General features: G+C 43.6%; 1 protein-coding gene, 1 long non-coding RNA gene and 1 pseudogene across 2 annotated transcripts; 1 reads left to right on the top strand and 2 right to left on the bottom strand.

Moving 5' to 3' along the window:
• Nucleotides 1-1901: 1901 nt before the first annotated feature.
• Nucleotides 1902-5013, bottom strand: LOC104583505 (F-box/LRR-repeat protein 25). Its single transcript, XM_010235869.3, has 3 exons — nt 3276-5013; nt 2936-3118; nt 1902-2496 (listed from the first exon to the last, which is right to left on the bottom strand). Exons 1-3 carry the CDS (start codon nt 4185-4187, stop codon nt 2404-2406), a joined length of 1188 nt encoding a protein of 395 aa, XP_010234171.1. The 5' UTR covers nt 4188-5013; the 3' UTR covers nt 1902-2403.
• Nucleotides 5014-5164: 151 nt separating this feature from the next.
• LOC100834115 lies at nt 5165-9923 on the bottom strand (annotated as a pseudogene).
• Nucleotides 9924-17189: 7266 nt separating this feature from the next.
• Nucleotides 17190-17657, top strand: LOC112271936. The gene is made up of 2 exons (XR_002965491.1): nt 17190-17295; nt 17400-17657. It is a non-coding gene; the product is annotated as an uncharacterized LOC112271936 (long non-coding RNA).
• Nucleotides 17658-20765: the final 3108 nt, after the last annotated feature.

Here is a 20765-nt window from a genome sequence, read left to right as displayed (position 1 = left end):
GAGCATTATCATCTATCACCTCGGTTTCTTGGGGTTTCACGGTGGGTTCCCCATCATCGCCGGCCATACTCTTAAGAGCGGTAAAGCCCTAATTAAGAGACGAGGCTCTCATACCAATTGAAAGATCGGTATGGTCGACTAGAGGGGGGGGGGGTTGAATAGGCGACTAACAAATTTTACTTTTTAATTTTCTTTTCTTGAAAGATACAAACACTTAATCCTAGGGTTCACTAAATTCTCTAAAAGGAATGCAACCCTTGTATGAAGTGCAATAGCCAAAGCACTAGCTGAAGCAAAGTATAGACAATGAAGTAAAACAAGTAAGTAAAGGGGCAAGTATGATACCACACGGAAAGACGAAGATTTTACCGGAGTTCCACCTATTGGGATCGGTGTACGTCTCCGTTTGGAGGAGTGCTCTACCACAAAGGGAGAGACGCCACAAAGGCTCACTCTATTCTCCAACTCACCACACCACAAAGGTGGGATGAGCTCACACAACACCACAAAGGTGAACTAAGTTCCACTAATGGCTTCCTTGAAGGCGAACGCCGAACCTTTACAAACAAGGAGAAGGACACGAATCCACAATTAAATTGGAGGCTCCTTCCCAAATTCTCAAACACCTCCTCACAAGATTGGAGTGCTTGAAGAGACACCTTCCGGCTAGGGATCCACAAATCCCAAGAGTAACAAAATCCACCAAGAAAAACAAGGGGAATCAACTTTTGATTTGGTGAAACCCTAGATCGAGCTCTTCTCAACCCTTACTCAAAGTATTAGCTAGGGGGAAGCACTAGGGAGAGAGATCTTGACATTTGAAGCTTTGGAGGTGAAGAATGCTTTCAAGAATGGAGCCTTAAACCATTGGGGATGGAGACGCTCTTTTATAGGGATTCCCGATTTCTGCCCGTTATGTGCAATTTCTGCACAGGGCGGTACTACCGCTAGCTCAAGCGGTACTACCGCGAGCGGTAGTGCAGTACCGGTACCGTACCTGTGCCGCTATATGTCAGTAGCGTTTTGCTACCTCATAGCACTAGTGCGGTACCGGGGCGGTACTACCGCGACCGATACTACCGGCCTGGGATGACCGGTACTGCCGCCCTGGACAGAAAAACTGGCAGAACACTTTGGTTCAAGAATAGGTTTTAGCTAATCTTCACCGGTGGGATTGACGCTATCTGGTGGGTGCAATTTGGTGGTTGTGTGTAAGTCAAATTGATTCACCCAAGCCTTCCCAGATGGACTCCCTCTTTATAGTACGGATACTCAATATAAATAAAAAGTCATAAATCCTTCTACGCTTCTTTCCTTTGAGGGCAACGAACCGCTTTGCTTGATTCTATATAATTTCTGAAAACACTTATATACGGTTAGTCCACATATAAAGTGGTCATTAACACCAAAACTCATTATGGATCGAAATGCCTTTTCACCTTTGCCGGCGGCTTTTTCCCTGACCGCCGGCAAAGGCCCGACATGTGGGCCCAGCCGTTAACGGCACCGCATGCCGTGATCTCCTTTTCTTTGCCGGAGGCCGTCGTTTTGGCCGCCAGTAAAGGCTTCGCCGACAGACCCGTGAGAAAGCCGCGGGCAAAGAATCCTTTGCCTGTGGATCTCCGTGCCGACGGGCTTTGCCACAGGCAAAGGTGCGTTTGCCGGCGGCCCCTGGCCCCCGGCAAAGCCGCTTTCTCCCGTAGTGACATTAGAGCAATGATCTACTACAAATATATTAATAAAAGAGTTTATGTACAACACTGATAGTGAAAAATTATCGGTACAAGCTATCTAAAGTTATGAATCTAGTTGCCAAGTTGGTGATATTTCTTTCTTCTAGCCCGATGGAAGACAAGATTAAGCTCCTCTTTGAATATCTGCTGACATCTGAAGAGAGATGGTTAAAAAAAACTGATAACTGCATAGTGTTTTGCGGAACAATATTATTATTATCACCAACTATTTGTTCTCCACACTCTGGCAATTATATATGATTAACACACCGCTCGCTTGGGTATACAAAATATCACTATATTAATTTGACATTGACCTTTTTTTTCCCGGGTAATTTGACTGTGACCTTGAAAAGCAGTTCACGGACGATGGAACCTCTTCCTATCTAGGTCATCTTAACCGGCCGATTATACAACAGAAGACAGGGAACCCAGTTTTCAACAAGGCATATATGGCACCCATCTCCAATGCGAATGTGAGAACTTATTGAACTTGACATCAATAATCGGACTGGCATTGCTTCGTATTTTTATGCAAGTGTCCTTGCTCAGCGCTCTCGTTTCGGAATTAATGACCACAGTTTTAAGGATTGGTGTATTGCACCCCAACAGCAGGCTCAAGAACTCCACATGATTATTTCCCTCCTCAAAGTTCATAATCACCACCTCTTCAAGTGACTAGCAAAATGTTCTCTATCTTGGCATTCTCTGGTGAACGGCAAGAACACCTAGATAATGGGCACATATTACCGACTTGAATATCCTGAAAAGTTGTAGATTCATGTCAATCTTAAGCTCTGGCGCTTTTACAAGATCCAGTGCATGACAGATTTAGCATGTAGGTGCGCCTATTTGTCCTCTGAATGCAAGCTTCAACTTTATTTCATAAAAGTCAACACACCAATGGGATTTTAGTGGTGGTTCAAAAGGTTATATGGCCAACTCAAACCTTTTAGCCTGGCAGAAGTATAACGAGAGGGATTTGATTTTTCATGAAATTATTCATGAATTGCGTCGGAAGAAAAACTTGATGAGGTCATTTTTAAGACTGGTTTTGAAAGAGTTTATGACAAAGTTAATGGTCTTTTTTGGAATGAGCCCTCCCGATGGAAGGTTTCCCTTGCAAATGACAGTGGGGGAAGTCAGAAATTAAGGGCTATACTGAGTACTATATTGACTGAAAAAATATGAGAATTGGTTACCATGTTACCCAAGGGAAGATGGACCACAATCCGTCTGAGGCCAGATGATTTCTTGAGGAGATACAACACGCATGGTGCATGGAAATGCGACGGTAGCCCTCGATACCTCAGCTGTAGGTCTAGAACCTTACACTTTGTAGGTTTGCTCATGGCGTTCATAAAGTTCTCATACCCTTCTCTCACCTGCAAAACACACACACGATTAATTGTGGAGGAATTAAGAGGAAGGCGTCACAGCTAGGAATTGAAATACAGGCTGCTAGAAATTAAGGACGATGCATATATATATGCCTGCACATGTGGCTATATATTAAGCGTTTCCAATTAAATTAAGACACACCCAATCCATCGAGAGCTTGATCTCTAGCTCATCCGCAGTGTCGAAGCGCTGCATCAGCGCTGTCGTGGACGAATCCAGCAGCGACAGCTTGCGGAGGTGGCGCCCAGCGCCGACAAACCGGTGCCGCTGCGGGTCGTAGAAGAACCAAGCAAGATCAGCGAGGCTGGGAGCGACGACATAGGCCTCGGCGATCTCATGATCAGGACCGCTGGATGAGTATGTTCGCAATGCCTGGAGCTTCGGGGCGACGATCTCCAACCGGCGGGTGCGGCTCACGAGGTAGATCAGCCGCTCCAACGTGTCAGAGCGTATCGAGACGTCGTAGACGGTGGCCAGCGTGATCCCGCGCAGGACGAGCTCTCGCAGCCGCGGCAACGACCCGAGGCGTTCCAGGTCCTGGGCTTCTATTTTGGCACAGCTCATGTTCAGGACGGCCAGTGCAGGGAACGAGATCCTGTCATGGGGGAGCCCAAGAGTGTAGTAGTTGAAGCAGACGTCCATCTCCGTTACCCTCTCGCAAGGAGGCAGCTCGAGCTTCCTGGAGCCCTCCTCTGGCTCTGTGGCACCGGTTAAGCGCAGGTTCACATCGAGGGAGAGCTCGCCGGCTAGGCGCTGCGAGGCGAAGCGCAGCCATGGAGAGACGCGGGCAGCGTTGGCGTCCCTGGGCATGGTGATGGCGAGCAGCCTCAAGGTTCCGCCCGCCGAGTAGGCTGCAGCCAGGGCGGCGTCTATGGAGTCTGAGGTCGCCGCCGGCTCGTTTAGGAAGAGCTCCGGAAGGTGAGTCCAGATGCGGCGCCAGCGGCGCGAGAGGACGCTGGTGCGTGCCGCGGCGGCGGCGGAGCCGAGGTGGGTGAGGATGAGGATGATGAGATCGTCAGGAAGGCTGCTGATGCGGTCGCTGCTGGCACCCATCGGATCGATCTTGGCTCCAGATGCAAACACAAATAATGAGAACAAGGAATCACATATATTTGTAGATCTTGGCAGGCAGGCAATGCTTACAGAGCTGCAGATAATCTTTCCCTTTTTTGATCGAGATGAGGCTAAGCCGGTAAGCCCTAAATCGACCCAAAGATCATTGCAAGTCGTGATCGATATATAACGTATTCGGTATGATACGGCTGCTTAAAAGAGGCCCCCAAACCGGCCAGACTAGGTTTCGTATGTGTCCAGGATTCCTTATTCCTCGTTATTTCTGTCCTTATTTCTCTCTCTCTCCGGTATCTTATATGACTATATCGTGGCGACGAGCGCCAAGGCCCAAGGATGTGACCGATAGCATCTTCTTATGCTGCAATGCGTTTAATTTTCTTAGAAGAGACGTGTTTCTTGTTAGGTGTTCTATAAATTGAATTGAAAGGATGCAAGTCGTGTGTGCTTCAGGACGTTAATTAACACCTTCCGGTCACTGTGCTTTTACTATTACAGCGCTGTGACGCAGAAGACCTTAGACATGAATTAGTTTCTAATTTCTACTGGAGTAGTGCTGTACCACTGTGGTACTCCCTCCGTCCCTAATTAATTGGTACCAGCATTTTTTTTTTTAAAAACCTTATGAATTTGCGAATAAACCTGCAGTTCACGTTCTACTGGAACTTTTACGAAAAACTCTTGTAAATTTTCGAAATTAATGCGCAATCTACGTTTAATTAAAGATGTGGACTGCAGATTTATTTCGGAAATTCATAAGTGTTTCTTTGCAAAAAGACCGGCGCAATTAACTGGGGACAGATGGAGTAGCTGCGATACTCTGCTCTATCAGTTGATTTTTGCATTGCAAGTGGCTAGTGGTGGGGAAGCAACAATCAGTATGCTCTGCTCTGCCTCTTCAAAATTTGTTAAGGGGGGTCACACTACTTTTTATGTATTTGCACATCGCCAATTGGAGCTAACGGAACACATATAAATTTCACAATATCAAATGAATGGTAATACAACAACCTAGCAACCGAAAGTGCAACTGGTAGAATTAGGGAATCAGCAGATTACACCTCAGCGTTGCTTCACACTACCCAACGTCCTGGTTCTAAAAACCATCAAAGTAAAAGTGAAACAAACTTGTATTTAACTTGGCTGTCAAAAAAAAATTGTATTTAACTTGGGAACTGTGATACTTCCATCGGTACCTTAGGAATCCTGTGACCAATTTTGTTTTGACACAGAATATGTCATGGCTCACAGGATTGGAAGAATCAAGAGATCATGGATCAAGACCAATATTTCCTGATTTTTATCACAATCGTCGTGCTAGTACCAATCGAAAACATCAAGGCATCTTCAACATTTGCAGAAACAGACTCCCCTTCTTTGATCTCCAATCCGTGTGTGCCCTGCTCTGTATCTGACCAATTTGAACCATTCTCTTCTTCGTTCATGAAACCATCCAGCACATTCTAAAACAGAAAAAAAAAGGTCAATAAAATATACTCGATATAAACACATTGCATATTGTTATCAGGAAAAACCTCATTTCCAGGGTTTCCTTCATTAGATGCACACTCCTGTTTATGTGTAGTGTCGATGTCTCTAGGCAAATCTTCAATGTTGAGCTGTTTGATTACTTGTTTTAAATACAAATTATCTGTGTACAGTTGTAAAAAACAGAAGCATTAAGATAAGAAAAATCACAAATAAGAAATTAGAATATGGGCTGGACCATTAGAGCAACTTCTAACCTCTAGAGCGATAAAGTACAGCATCATGAACTTGCATTGGATGCTTATTCTCCTCAGTTTTAAATTTTTGACGGACCTGATCACGGGTTTTATCAGGGAATAGTTGTTGTATCATTGCAAAATCACTACCATACTGTTGAAGACCCTGGACCAGAACAAATAGAAGAAAAAATGAATTGAAGTGTCAGCATAAATAGAGAAGCTAAAAACCATCAAAATGAAAATAGTTGTTTGTGTGTTTGATGTCTTAAATACCTGGTAAAACAAGTCAGTGTCAGATTTTGACCATTTGGCTCGTGTTTGTTTGTTCATGTAGGAATGATAATTCAACTTGGTTGCATTTTCTAACATGTAACTCTCTGTTCTGCCATAATGACAGTTCTCTCCAAATGGATCAAAATCGTCCAGGTCTCCAAATTGGGATCTGCTTTGCATAAACAGGAGAGAAGAAACCGCCAAGAGACAGGACAGGGGAAAAGTCAGTAGAAAGTGATTGAAGCTGTATAGCAGCCCATCGAATTGAAGACTGCAAATTTAGATGTTGTAACCAACAACTGCAGCAACAATGCCATGTTAATAATCTATCTTAAAAGTTGAAACATCTCCATAATAAAATAGAAAGTTTGCAAATCTATCTATAGCATTATTGCCATTGACTGTTTATTTTACTAACTTAACCTAAAAATATCTGGATCAAAAATTAGAAACTTAAACATTCAAAAGAGATAAAATCTACGCATAATATTTGAAGTGAAAAAAAAAACAGACCTTTGATTAGAGGCAGATGGTCCTGACGGAATTGTTTTACTCTTAGGAAGAGACAAAACAGAATCATGAAGTAACAGCATAAAAACTATTTCATACATAGAACTACCAAAAGCACATCAACAAAAACTCACTTCAATACGCTCTCTGGCCTGTTGTAACAACCTGAGGTGCATCACACTTAGCTTCATGCGATCTGTCTCATGATCAGGTTTCTCCAGCAAAGTTTTGACTTCTAAGACAACAAAAGCAAAAAGAACAAGAGTTTAGAGCTTATATTATGTAAACTTGATGCCTTAGTCATTTTGGCCACAGACCTTTTGTTATGTTTTGACGAATTCTGCGAGTAAGCTTCTTTTCAGGCTCTTCTGTATCTTTAGAGGCCCTCTTACGACCCCGTGATGTTACTTCACTTTTTTCCTTCTGAAGGTTCTGCTGTTGTGATTCTTCTATAGTGGAATCCTTTGAGGTGCGCTTGGAACCCCTCAAAGTTTCTTTATCTAAATATTTCACCCTTGACTTTCTCCTGATCTTCTGCTTTGCTCCAGCACTGTACTCTTGATCACTATCATTAACTTGTTCGACTGCTAAAGCTTCAAGATAGTCATCAAAATTATTATCTGTAGCATCCTCAGATATCCCAACTTTCACGACCTTTTTCCTGCTTCGTAGCTTCATAGATAATTCTAGTTTTCCAACATCCAGTCCTGGTTGTTTTTTAACAGCCTGATCTGATGACTCTCCCTCATGATACTGGTTCTCCCTGTCGGTATATTCCTGATCATTTGAGTGTTGCTTTTCAGCAAGAGAATGCTGCAGGGGGGAATAAGGTAAGAGTATATATTTGCCAAGTTTCTCTAGGTAAAATTGCAAATTTCAGCACACATACCTTTTGAGCTCTTTGCTCAAGCAAGTTGTTTAATCTTTCATCATTCCCTACCTCATTACGGTAATGGTGTTGCTCCGCTCAGAACCGGTATCAGCAGGAGCAACCCCTTTGGAAGCATCTCGTAGAATAAACGTTACTGATTTACCTTTGCCCTTTTTCCTCCCAATATTTGGTTGAAATTCAGCAGTCGCTTCAGTTGTAACACAGATATTAGCTTCTTGTGAGAAGATAAGTACCAGGAAAACTGGTCAAAGCTATACAAGCTAATAAAGCAGTCAACAACTCATGTAGTTTGGACCGATCACAATGAGCGTAGTGCCAGGTAGATCTCTCAGAATTTGGTGAGAAAATCTTATTTTGGTAGTAGGAAACAATAAGCATGAGTTCATAATAGGACTTCAGTCTCATTTACTTCAAGGACTTCTTTCAAAACTCTAGAAAAAACACTCCAATGAATGCCATCCACATTTTTTGGACTACAAGACGTGACATGGAAAAGAAGTTCAAAAAGTAAAATAAGTACACACCTGAAGGTTCTCCAATGATCTGTCCAGTATCATCAATCTGAGGGTTTATCAGGTTCTCTTGAGACTCTAAATCAATGTTAGCATCGATATCCTAAAAGCAATCGAAAGATGAGCATGAAGGTATAATTATTTGAGCAGTTATTCGAAATTATAATGGATATTCACTAAAAAACTTTAGGTATCCACTAACATGTAGCTGCCAAGTGTATGGAACTGTAGTAGCTTCTTGATCTCTAGGTTTTGTACGTAGATCACGGATGTGGCCTTCATCATGTCTGTCGATTCTTGTATCTTAAGATACCACATCTAAAGCAAAAAAAACATCAGCCTTTAGATTAGCTTCAGTAAAATTATGACAACTCCCAACAACCCCAGGTGAAGCCTACGAAGATTTCGTCGCGATTCAGATATGATTTTTGTAACCGCTTCCTCTTGAGCAGGTTCTTCAAGGATGCTCTCATGGTTAGCTTTGTCAACTGCAATATTATTGATTTCCATAGATGGTTGATAATCTGACGTTTGTATATATTCTTGATGTCTAGGAGCTCGATTATTATCTTTACTTTGTGAGGCCACATCTATGGTGGAAGCTACTGCCTTTTGGTCCATCTTCCGTGACTTGGATGCTACCTTGCCGAGTTTCACCTGAGTCTTAGGCTTGAACTTTGCAACTATTTCCTGTTCAACATTTGTATCAAACATTCCTTCAAAATCAACTAAATCATCAATTGTCTTGACACCAAAACGGGAGGATGATGCTTGCGTATCTGAAACCAACAAGTTTCCTTGGTATGTAGCTACTTCAGACGGATCGTGACCGTGGTCTTCATTTTGAGAAACTCTACCTACAGCAGAATCTGTCAACACATCACCAGAAGGTGTGCTAAGAATACCTTCAGAAGCTGCTGCATCACCAATCATTTTGCTGCCAAGTAAGGTCGACGATATTATGTCTTGAGAGAAATTATCTTGATTTAAAGCCTCAACCTACTCGGCAGTTTTTTCCACACAAGGATTGGGCGATAGAGATCTGGATGGGAAGGATGCCTTTCGGGATTTAGCCTGAGCCTTAAGATGAAACTTTGCAGCGGTTTTCACTTCTTCCAGGTCATCCGTGATGTTGCCAAAGTCAGCTTCATCATCAATCATATCCAACCACCGCTATGGTTTCCAGGAAACTGTTTTGACCTGCCAAAACCACCGACGGAAATATCACTGCTTCAGAAAACAGCAGCAATTGATAAACACAAACATATAATAAAAGGTGAAAAATCTTTTCTTCAAAAACAAAAGGTGAAACATTGTGAATCATGAACCTGATATCAAACCACGAATCCGGTAACTACGGTGAAAACATCTAATCTAATGGATCATGGCACGATCTTGTAAATACGTACATAGACAAACAAAACCACTGATCACTTATCCATGGGCGGAGGACCCAGTAGGGCAAGGTAGGGCGGCTGCCCTACCTTGATTTTTGCCTAAGTTACGGATTGGGGAAGATTATGAAACGGGGAGCTAAAGGGCGGAATCCGTTCGTGGTGTGATGGGAGGAGAAACGGTCGGGAGCGAGAGAATCAAAGGGGAGATCAACCTGCGGTGGAGGCGCTCGCGCGAGGAGGAAGACGATGGGCGCTCGGCAGCGTGATGGGTGGCGGCGCTCGGCCGAGGAGGAAGAAGTGGAGGCGCTCGCGCGAGGAGGAAGACGATGGGCGCACGGCAGCGTGATGGGTGGCGGTGCTCAGCCTCACAAATGCAGGTGAAAGTCAGAGAATACTCCCAGGGGTATAGTAGCCAACTACTGACGAGGCAGAGGGGCAGAGGGAGGGAGCAGCAAACGAGCTCGCTTACACAGTTGCTCCCTCCGTGGCTCATATGTAAATGCAGTAAATTAACAGTTTAATACACAACATGAACGTCGTTGAAAAAAAGCATCACTTAAGCTCGCAAAAGGTCTCATCGGTCGGAAAACGCATCGCTTAGACCTTGTTTGGTTAGAATTAAAACCGCTTTTTGACTTTTGGTTTTAAGCTACAAAAGTATCTATTTAAATGCTTTCAGCTTTGACTTTTCACATTTTACTTAATATTTTTAGATGACAGTATAAGTAAAACCAAGTCAAAATCACCTATATAGGAAAAACACCTAAATAGGTGTTTTTGTGACTTATAAGCCAAAAGAAAAAAAACAGTTTTAAACCCAACCCAACCAGACAGGGACTACTTTAGAGCTGATAAGCCTCGTTAGCACAATTCTCAGCCGCAGGGACGGCTTCTCTCTCTCTCCCGCCTGATTCCCTCCAAGAATCTCTCCAATTTTTCCAATTCGCCTTTTTCCTCCAAGGATTCCGTCAATTTGGGCGAGCAACCGAATCCCACCAATTTCTCCTATTCCCATGGACTCCCACCAAATATCCCGCCAATTTCTCCTGGGCGACCAACAGTGTCTCTCAAATTCACCAATTCCCCTTGATTTTCTCCAAGAATCCCGCCAACTTCTCATAAACAAAGTCTGTACGGAACGCTTAAGATTCAATTCCTCTCAGCGATGCCTCACCGCTCGCTTAGCGCTTTTTTGAATCCTGGTTCACAAACTTATAAAACGCAAAAACAATGTATTAAACTGGGATTAGTGATACTGTTTAAGAAATACATGGTAGACGAAAGAATGACAAATTCATTTTAGGTACTGTAACCATTGCATCAAATTGTTAGCTATTCGAATTAATTCTATGACAAATTATTAAATCTTGTTAGAGGCATATTTGTTTGCACGACTTTGTATTTGCATCTATGTATAAAATAAATCTGCAAAGTTTCAACTAATTTAACTCTGGATCAATAGAGACAACGCTGGCGATGACTTGTCAAGCTACGCATTTGGACCGGGTCCGAGAAAAATGTCATAGGAGACAGCGACGGCTGGTCAATTGTTGCGCACTTCGACGGCGATGCCCGCGTGAGGCGGTGCTTGTGCGTTCCAACGTGCCTTTGCGCAATCGACGGCGATATGGCGAACAAAGACCGGCTCTTCAAGAGACCCAACTTCACGTACTATAGTTATTTTGGCTATCTAGTGTTGATGTGCATGTACGATTGCTCACTAATGTCTTAACTGTCGTGCATGTACGATTGCTCACTAATGTCTTAACTGTCGTTCCTTTAATCGTATTTCTTACTTAATGAAAGTTGATATAGAAATGTTGTAAAAAAAAGTTGATATAAAAATCATCTTACTTGATAACAGTAGATGTGATAATCATGCTCAGGTGGTGTATTTTTCTTTTAGTGAGTTCTGATTTTGACAGACCATGTTTCAGATCGTGTAATTTTTGTTGATAAGATAGCATATCTCTTGAAGTATGGAGAAGTCGTTGTTTATTATGCAAAATATCTACTTGATATTTTTAGATCGGTAAGTATGAAAGTATCTTTGGAAGTAAAAATAACTATATATTTACTCATAAAAAATTAAGTTATTGGTAATCTGCTCACTTCGCTCAAGAACTATTTGCATCAGAATAGTAGCCATATATTCTATGTTGTACTTGATATTTTTTATTACGATCATTTGATTATGGTCGATTTGACATATAATATGAGTAAAATTTATATTTAACATAAATATCAGTAGACTATATGTCATAAGATGTACAAGATAAAAATCCATCCTAAAGTGTGGACAATCAATTTTATTAAAATATATTTTGCAAACCTAGAAAAATAGTAAATGTGACGAAATCGCATTACCTCAAAAAAATGTTCTCCTCCGCCGATGACTTTAGCTAAATTAAGACTAAAAATAGGCCAAAAGGGTATATAAATTGAAATCACCTACCTGGCATGGCAATGCCATAAGATTCATGCACTAACCATAAGATCTATGCACTAATATTATATCCAGCTAATAGCCCAAGAAATTACATCGAAATTAAACAATGACCCACATTCTCATGTAGTGACCAATTAATCTGATCAACCGATAAATCACTCATTTCCGATTAAGCTTGTTGCACAACTATCAAATCCCTAATTCCAGTACCGAGAAATGGTTCTAACCTTCCAATCACCAATGAATGCTCTAGCGACTACGGATAAAATACCTTTGCTGCGTGGACCTGCGATACGAGAAGAATTCAACTAATTTTGCTGAATACGAGTTCTTCTTTTTTCCTCATTCCTTCCTTCCTTCTCTTCTACTAACTCTTGATGTCTGCTCCATGCTCCTCCTCCTAAGCGAGCACCGTAGCAACCACCAGCGGTTGGCGGAGAGCCGATGGATGGTAGCCTGGGCGGTGGCAGTTAGGGCACCGTCGCTGGTGGCAGTGCTCCGTTAGTCGATTCGCGGCAACCACGGTGGCTTCAGCGAGAGAACCCTATGGCCTATGCGGCCCGGCTCCGGTAGGTCGGGCGCAGCTCAGAGAACTGACGGGTTTTTTCGGACGGATTGAGGTTCCCACCCTGGTTCGTTTCCTGGGCTCCTGGCTGGCCGGTCAGACACACAGATGATACTACTGAGTAGATGATTTTCTGTGGTCTGTTTGCACATCTGGACATGGTGTTAGGAACAGATGATGTTAATATGATGAAATCGTCGAATGAGCCACTAAAATGAATTGCTAGCGGGGTTGCAACATATGATGTGTATCAGTGTATGGTGATCCTAGTTTTAAAACCACACCGGTGACGAACAGATAAGGCTAACGGTTTACTGGTTCACCGGTCCAGTTGTGGTTCACTCGATTCAATAGCTGAACGTGAAATTACTAAATAAGAATTAATTTAGTAATGAAATAAAAAGATAAGTAAGATTGGTTCCTTCATTTAGCATAGAACAAGGTGTGGGCTGGTGGTTAGTGCATGCGGGAGTATTTCAGCATTAGAGGGTCGGTCCGGTTTGAGAAGATATCATGTGCTCCCAACCCTTTAGATGTTACTGTACTACCAACACACGGTAGCACCCCTAAGAAGTTTTCAAAATTTAAAATAAATTGAGTGCGTTCATAAGATATGTGTCTACCATGTCACAAAGTTTCAAATACAAATTCATTATAGCATAGAGAAACAAAAAAAGAAAATTTCATATGTGACTAGGTCGCAAAAAGACAAAACACAAATTTCTTACACTATTCATGTTTGCATTTGTCTTTTTTGTTTCTCTCTGTGCATAATGAATTTAGAGATGAAATTTTATGACAACATAGCTTTATGAACTCACCTGATTTATTTTGAAGTTTTTGAAACTTTTTAAGGGTGCTACCGTGCGCAGGTAGCAGGGTAGCACCCAAAGGGGTGGGAGCACCAGATATTCTCTCGGTCCAGTTTAACGCTATTTATAGAATTGGGGAGAAGCAAAAACCCCGGTTCGATCGGATTCTTTCTGGTTCAGTTTGTTGGACGGTCTTTTCCGGTTAACAGACCGGTAGAGTCGTTGGTTCTAGTTTTTCCCGATCCAACCGCCAGTTCAGTCGGTTTTTAAAACTAGGATGGTGACGTGACACTTTGCATGCATATGATGTGGTTTAGTGGGAACAACTTGATGATGTGGGCATTTGGCATATTGTGTTTAGTAATCAACTTAATGATATGAACACTTTGCATGTTAGAGCATCTCCACTCGCCCCTCGCCCCCCCCCCCCCCTGTTGGGAATATGCCCTAGAGGCAATCATGTATGATGTAATTCCCAATGTATTCATAAATATTATTAAGTTGTCCTTGTTTGAACATCTGATATGTATCATTGAATATGTGATTTGATTGTGGAACTATGTATTCATGTTGTTCATACTAAATTGTCCTTAGTCATTGAGGTTGTGCTGGACACATAACCTAGACTAATGTGAAAGTTGGCTGATGACTCGGTTCCACTTGTCATGGGCATGGTGATGTCATTCCAGCTTACACGGACTCGGCTAAAGAGTTTAGCGAGTCGGACTGACCCATATTGAGATGCAACGAGTAGGTCGTCATTTGCATGTCTCAATCAATGTAATCCTTAGACCTGAGGTTATCGCACAATCCGAGTTGTGGATCACCAACTTAGGTTCTGTCAAACGTCGTTCCGTAACAGGGCAGTTATAAAGGCAGAGTTCGGGTTGACTGAGAATCAAGCTGTGTGATGTGGATAACCAAGATGGGATTTTGCCCCTCCGACTGGAGAGATATTCTCTGGGCCCTCTCGAGTGATATGATTCGGGAAGCATGGCCATGCGCGACTTGGTTAACTGTTAACCGGGTCGATCGACTAAGAGTTAGTCGGATGAATCGTATATCACGGATCGAGAAGAGAGTTGAACTATTAAAGGGATGACGATTAATCGCCTATAGTTCGACAAGGTATATCGTGAGGCAAAAGGGACTAAGACGTATGTCACATTGGAAGGTACGTCGTCATGACTCGATGGTACTTGGGAGTCGGCACGTTCTGCTAGGAGCCGCTACCGATTGATCGATTGTGAGTCGGACTCCAATCGTGTCCAAGTCGCCATGAGCCTGCGGGGTCACACACTTAAGAGCGGGAGCAAATATTTGGTCGGGTTGGACCCGAACTGGAATTGGGCTGACAATGCGAGTTGGACTCGCAGGGTGGATGGGCCACAAGGCTTGGAGCCCACTTCCACTCGATATATAAGCAGGGGCGTGGGATGCCTAAGGGGCACGGTTTTTCCACTCTCATGCGTTGAGAACCCTAGCCCGATTCAGTTCAACCGTCGCACCGGACCTAGCAGTCCGCCGCCGGAGCTCCTCCTCGCACGTGTGGATACCGGCAGAGGTGTTGTACGTTCAGCACTTCGACGATCGCGGGATTGGATCGGCTGGATCGGATCGAGGGACTGCACTGCATCAAGGCGCCGCATCGATAATCCGCAACTGCGCGTCTAGTGGTAATCCTCGTGGCCTTCTACCTCGGCTAGATCTTGGGAGTTCGCGTAGGAAAAGTTTTTTGTTTATCTCTACGCGCCCCTTCAGTGGTATCAGAGCGGTAGCTTCTGGTATTAGGCCCTTGATCGCGCATATGTGATATGCAGTAGGCATTAGATTGGATCTAGTTGCTGTTTTGGTGGTCGGTCTATGAGATAGATCGGTTTTGTACAAGGTTGATTGGATCAATCATACTCGGGGATATGGATGATCTGTTGTCCGTGATCATACTGCTAAGGTCATGGAACGACATACCCCTACCGGTCGGTTTCCGCCATCGGGGTATACTGTGACACGTAAATCCACTTGCGGTGATCGAAGATCAAAGAGTTTGGTCGAATCGGAACACAGATCGGATCTGGGTAAAATTGTTTTATCCGATGAAGAAATCCATGATCGGAATGCAGATTTGATCTGCGTTTTCCAAAATCGTCGGGACCGCCGGCTTCGCCCTGTCGTAGCGCCTTAGATGTCGTTGCGAGATTCACAACGCCGATAGATATCGTTTCTATGCATAACTTGTTTTGCAGGATGTTGTGAATGGTATGGCTTATGTGCATGTGATGTGTGTAATCCATACGTGATCTGCGTGTCACGTTTTTTGTCAGCCGGCTGGAGCCTAGGTGCTGTCATTTATTGTATAACGACCTGCGTGTCGAATTTTCCATGTAATTTCCGTTCACTAGCTAGTGTAGCTACTTGGAGAACCTGGAGGACATGCAATCCGATGTACAAGTCGGCGACATGGAGTAAGGCGGCACGTGACAAGAATTGGCACGAGTCTACTTACAAGCTTTGTGGAGATGGAGATCACCATGAAGAGAGCCATACCATTTCACATTATAATTGCTTTATTTGTGTTATTGTTATGTCTCAGTTTTACCTCTATTAGATAGTTGGTAGTTTAAATCTCTCAAAGAAGGTCTAGTCGGTCGCCCCGCCAAGTGCTGCACCATCACAAGTTGGACATTCTTGGTAGTGGGCTCATGAAATTGAGGTGCTACCAATTCTTTCCAACTAGGTGGGTTTGAGTCGGACTCTTACAGCGGAAGCACTTGGTAAGCTAGACGAGTCCATCACAACGGTTGTGGGGCTCGGGGCGAGGTAGGTCGGGAGCCGGGGCATGTGATGCCACCCGACTAACAGGAGTCGTATGAGATGCGATTGGCAAGGTGTTGCCTACCTAGATCACTTGGCGGCTAGCGGTGATGCTAAAGCTCACTAGTCGTTTTGCTTATTTAGGATCCTGAATCACTTAGTAACCATTGGAGAGATGTTGGTTCTAGTGGGAGCATAAGTATTAAAGCGTTTAATATTCCTGCTCTTTTATGAATACATGTCTTAAGTGTTTTTGCATATTTTCTGTTGTAGATCAATGGCACCTAGCAACCTTCCTCATTTGTCCACTTTTGCGTTGAGGTCGATCCTAGAGAAAGATAAACTTAATGGAACTAATTTCACCAACTGGTATCGTAATCTGAGGATAGTCCTCAAGCAAGAAAAGAAGGACCATGTTCTAGACACTCCACTTCCAGATGAGCCTGATGAAGATGCGACAGTCGCTGTCATGAATGCCCACCGTAAGGCTAGAGATGAGTCTACGGAAATTAGCTGTCTTATGCTTGCACACATGGAACCGGACTTGCAGCAGCAGTTCGAGAATGTTGAGGCCTACGATATGATCGAAAGCCTCAAAAGTATGTTCCAGGCTCAGGCAAAGACCGAGAGGTATCAAGTCTCTCAAGCTTTGCTTGGCTGTAAGCTCAAAGACGGTGATCCACTGAGTCCGCACGTGATCAAGATGACTGGTTACGTGCAGTCTTTGGATAGGCTGGGTTTTCCCATAAGCGATGAGTTCGCTACAGATATAGTTCTGAACTCTCTTCCTAGTGCATATGCTCCGTTCATCTCGAACTATCACATGCATGGTATGGATAAGAAGCTCACTGAACTACATGGGATGCTCAAGACAGCAGAGGCTGACCTCAAGAAAGGCACCAGTCAAGTGTTGATGGTGCAGAATAAGGCTAAGTTCAAGAAGGGTTCTTGGACTAAGAAGAAGAACGCTAAGTCAGGAGGCAAAACTCAGGACTCTGTCCCGAGCGCTGCCTCAGGGACTAAGCCGTCTCCTGCAGCTGGATCCACTTGCTTCTATTGCAAGACGGATGGGCACTGGAAGAGGAACTGCAGCAAGTTTTTGGCTGACAAAGCCAAGAGTGGAAGTGGGACTTCTAACTCAGGTACGCTTGTTTGTAATGTTATAGACATTTATCTTGCTGATGCACCTAACAGTTCATGGGTATATGATACCGGATCAGTAATTCACATCTGCAACTCGTTGCAGGGGCTGGTAAGAACTAGGAGCGTGGCAAGAGGCGAGGTTGATATTCGAGTCGGCAACAAAGCGAGAGTCGCTGCGTTGGAAGTCGGCACGATGCAACTTCATTTACCTTCAGGATTCTTAATGGAGCTGAATAATTGTTATTATGTTCCGGTGCTTAGTCGAAACATTATTTCTGCCTCATGTTTAATGAGACAAGGTTATGAGTCGAATATTAAGAATAATGGTTGTTCTTTATATTTGAAAGATATGTTTCACGGCTTTGCACCCGTCCAGGACGGGTTATTTATTTTGAATCTTGATAGTGAATCAGTCTATAACATAAATGTGAAAAGGTTAAAACCAAATGATCTGAATATGACTTGCTTTTGGCACTGTCGGCTTGGTCATATAAGTTGGAAGCGCATGAAGAAGCTCCATGATGATGGACTTTTAACTTCGTTCGACTTGGAGTCGTTCGAGACATGCGAGTCATGCCTACTCGGCAAAATGACCAAGACGCCTTTTGCAAGGAGTTGTGAAAGGGCGTCCGACTTGTTGGAACTAATACATAGTGATGTATGTGGCCCAATGAGCACGACAGCCAGAGGTGGTTATGAGTACTTCATTACCTTCACTGATGATTTGAGTAGATATGGATATGTCTATTTAATGAAACACAAGTCGGAAGCCTTTGAGAAATTCAAGGAATTCCAGAGTGAGGTACAAAATCAACTCGACAAGAAAATAAAGTTTCTACGGTCGGACCGTGGAGGCGAGTACATGAGCCATGAGTTTGATGACCATCTAAAGAGTTGTGGAATAGTTCCTCAGCTCACTCCACCGGGTACGCCGCAGAGGAACGGTGTATCAGAACGGCGGAATCGGACCTTGTTGGACATGGTACGATCAATGATGAGTCGAACAGATCTACCTTTGTCATTTTGGGGATATTGTCTAGAAACTGCAGCGTTCACACTAAACAGAGTACCATCGAAATCGGTAGAGAAGACACCGCATGAGATGTGGACTGGCAAAAGGCCGAGTTTGTCTTTTCTTAAGATTTGGGGCTGTGAAGCATTCGTCAAGCGACTTCAGTCGGACAAGCTCACGGCCAAGTCGGATAAGTGTATTTTCGTGGGGTATCCAAGGGAAACCTTAGGGTACTACTTCTACAACCGAGAAGAGGGCAAAGTGTTTGTCGCTCGGAACGGTGTCTTCCTTGAGAAAGAGTTTCTCAGTCGGGGAGTCAGTGGGAGCACAGTGCAACTCGAAGAAATTTTGGAGGAACCTGCTAGAGGCGAGTCGGCTACAGTCTTGGAGGCTGAGCCGGTCGTGGTATCTATGCCGGCAAAAGCACCGGAACCACGGAGATCTGCTAGATTGCAAAGTGCTCGTGAAGTATTACTGTTAGACAGTGATGAGCCGACAACTTATTCGGAAGCGATGGTGGGATCTGATTCTGAGTCATGGCTTGGAGCCATGAGATCTGAGTTAAAGTCCATGGATGAAAATCAAGTTTGGACCTTGGTTGATCTGCCAGACGGTGCAAGACCCGTCGAGAGCAAATGGGTCTTTGAGAAGAAAACTGACATGGATGGAAATGTTTCTGTCTATAAAGCACGACTTGTCGCGAAGGGGTTCCGACAGGTTCAAGGAGTTGAGTACGACGAGACCTTCTCGCCCGTAGCGATGCTTAAGTCGGTTCGGATCATGTTAGCTATAGCAGCCTATTTCGACTATGAGATATGGCAGATGGATGTCAAGACGGCTTTCCTCAATGGAAATTTAACTGAGGACGTGTATATGATACAGCCCGAAGGTTTTGTCGATCCGGCTAACGCTGACAAGGTATGCAAACTTCAGAAATCCATTTATGGACTGAAGCAAGCATCTCGGAGTTGGAACATTCGCTTTGATGAGGTAGTCAAATCGTTTGGCTTTATCAAGAGCGATCATGATTCTTGTTTGTACAAGAAGTTTAGTGGGAGCAAAGTAAATTTTCTAATCTTATATGTGGACGACATATTATTGATGGGAAATGATGTCCTGATGTTGCAAGAAACCAAAGAATTATTGGAAAGGAGTTTCGCAATGAAAGATTTGGGTGAGGCAACTTACATACTGGGAATCAGGATCTATAGAGATAGATCTAGGCGGCTCATTGGATTGAGTCAAAGTACATATTTGGACAAAGTGTTGAAGAAATTCAACATGGAATCGTCTAAGAAGGGATTCTTACCGATGTCCCATGGTGTAAAGCTTAGCAAGACTCAGTGTCCTTCGACAACTGATGAGCGAAATCGGATGAGTGCGATCCCGTATGCTTCGGCAGTCGGATCCATCATGTATGCCATGATTTGTACTAGGCCTGATGTTTCCTATGCTCTAAGTGCAACAAGCAGATACCAGGCTGACCCTGGCGAAAGCCACTGGGTAGCAGTTAAAAACATCCTTAAGTACTTGAGAAGGACTAAGGAAATGTTCCTAGTTTATGGAGGTGAGGATGAACTCAGTGTAAAGGGTTACACGGATGCGAGTTATCTCACCGACTCAGATGATTCTCGTTCGCAATCTGGATATGTGTTTGTGATGAACGGAGGGGCTGTGAGCTGGAAGAGTTCCAAGCAAGATATTGTGTCTGCGTCTACAACAGAGGCTGAGTATATTGCTGCCTCAGAGGCAGCAAAGGAAGCCGTTTGGATCAGGAATCTCCTGATTGATCTTGGTGTGGTTCAGGGCGCGTCCAATTCATTGGACGTATATTGTGACAACAATGGTGCTATCGCACAAGCCAAGGAACCTAGACAACACCAGAAGAACAAACATATACTCATGCGTTACCACCTCATTCGCCAGTTCGTCGAACAAGGTGATATCAAGTTATGCAAGGTACACACGGATGCAAACATTGCAGATCCGTTGACAAAGGCGCTACCACAGCCTAAGCATGAGGCGCACATGAGAGGTATGGGCATTAGATGTCTAGACATATGATGTCAAGATGATTGACTCTAGTGCAAGTGGGAGACTGTTGGGAATATGCCCTAGAGGCAATCATGTATGATGTAATTCCCAATGTATTCATAAATATTATTAAGTTGTCCTTGTTTGAACATCTGATATGTATCATTGAATATGTGATTTGATTGTGGAACTATGTATTCATGTTGTTCATACTAAATTGTCCTTAGTCATTGAGGTTGTGCTGGACACATAACCTAGACTAATGTGAAAGTTGGCTGATGACTCGGTTCCACTTGTCATGGGCATGGTGATGTCATTCCAGCTTACACGGACTCGGCTAAAGAGTTTAGCGAGTCGGACTGACCCATATTGAGATGCAACGAGTAGGTCGTCATTTGCATGTCTCAATCAATGTAATCCTTA

The sequence above is a fragment of the Brachypodium distachyon genome, chromosome 3 (assembly GCF_000005505.3).
Source record: "Brachypodium distachyon strain Bd21 chromosome 3, Brachypodium_distachyon_v3.0, whole genome shotgun sequence".
NCBI lineage: Eukaryota > Viridiplantae > Streptophyta > Magnoliopsida > Poales > Poaceae > Brachypodium > Brachypodium distachyon.
The sequence above is the reverse complement of the archived record's forward strand: the minus strand, read 5'-3'. Positions and strand labels throughout refer to the sequence as shown.

Coding starts and splice junctions, on each gene's coding strand:
- LOC104583505 (XM_010235869.3), bottom strand. CDS start 4,187: ATGGGTGCCAGCAGCGACCGCATCAGCAGCCTTCCTGACGATCTCATC. Junction 3,119..3,275: donor TCAAGCTCTCGATGGATTGG/GTGTGTCTTAAT, acceptor TGTGTTTTGCAG/GTGAGAGAAGGGTATGAGAA. Junction 2,497..2,935: donor ATCTTCCCTTGGGTAACATG/GTAACCAATTCT, acceptor ACAACTTTTCAG/GATATTCAAGTCGGTAATAT.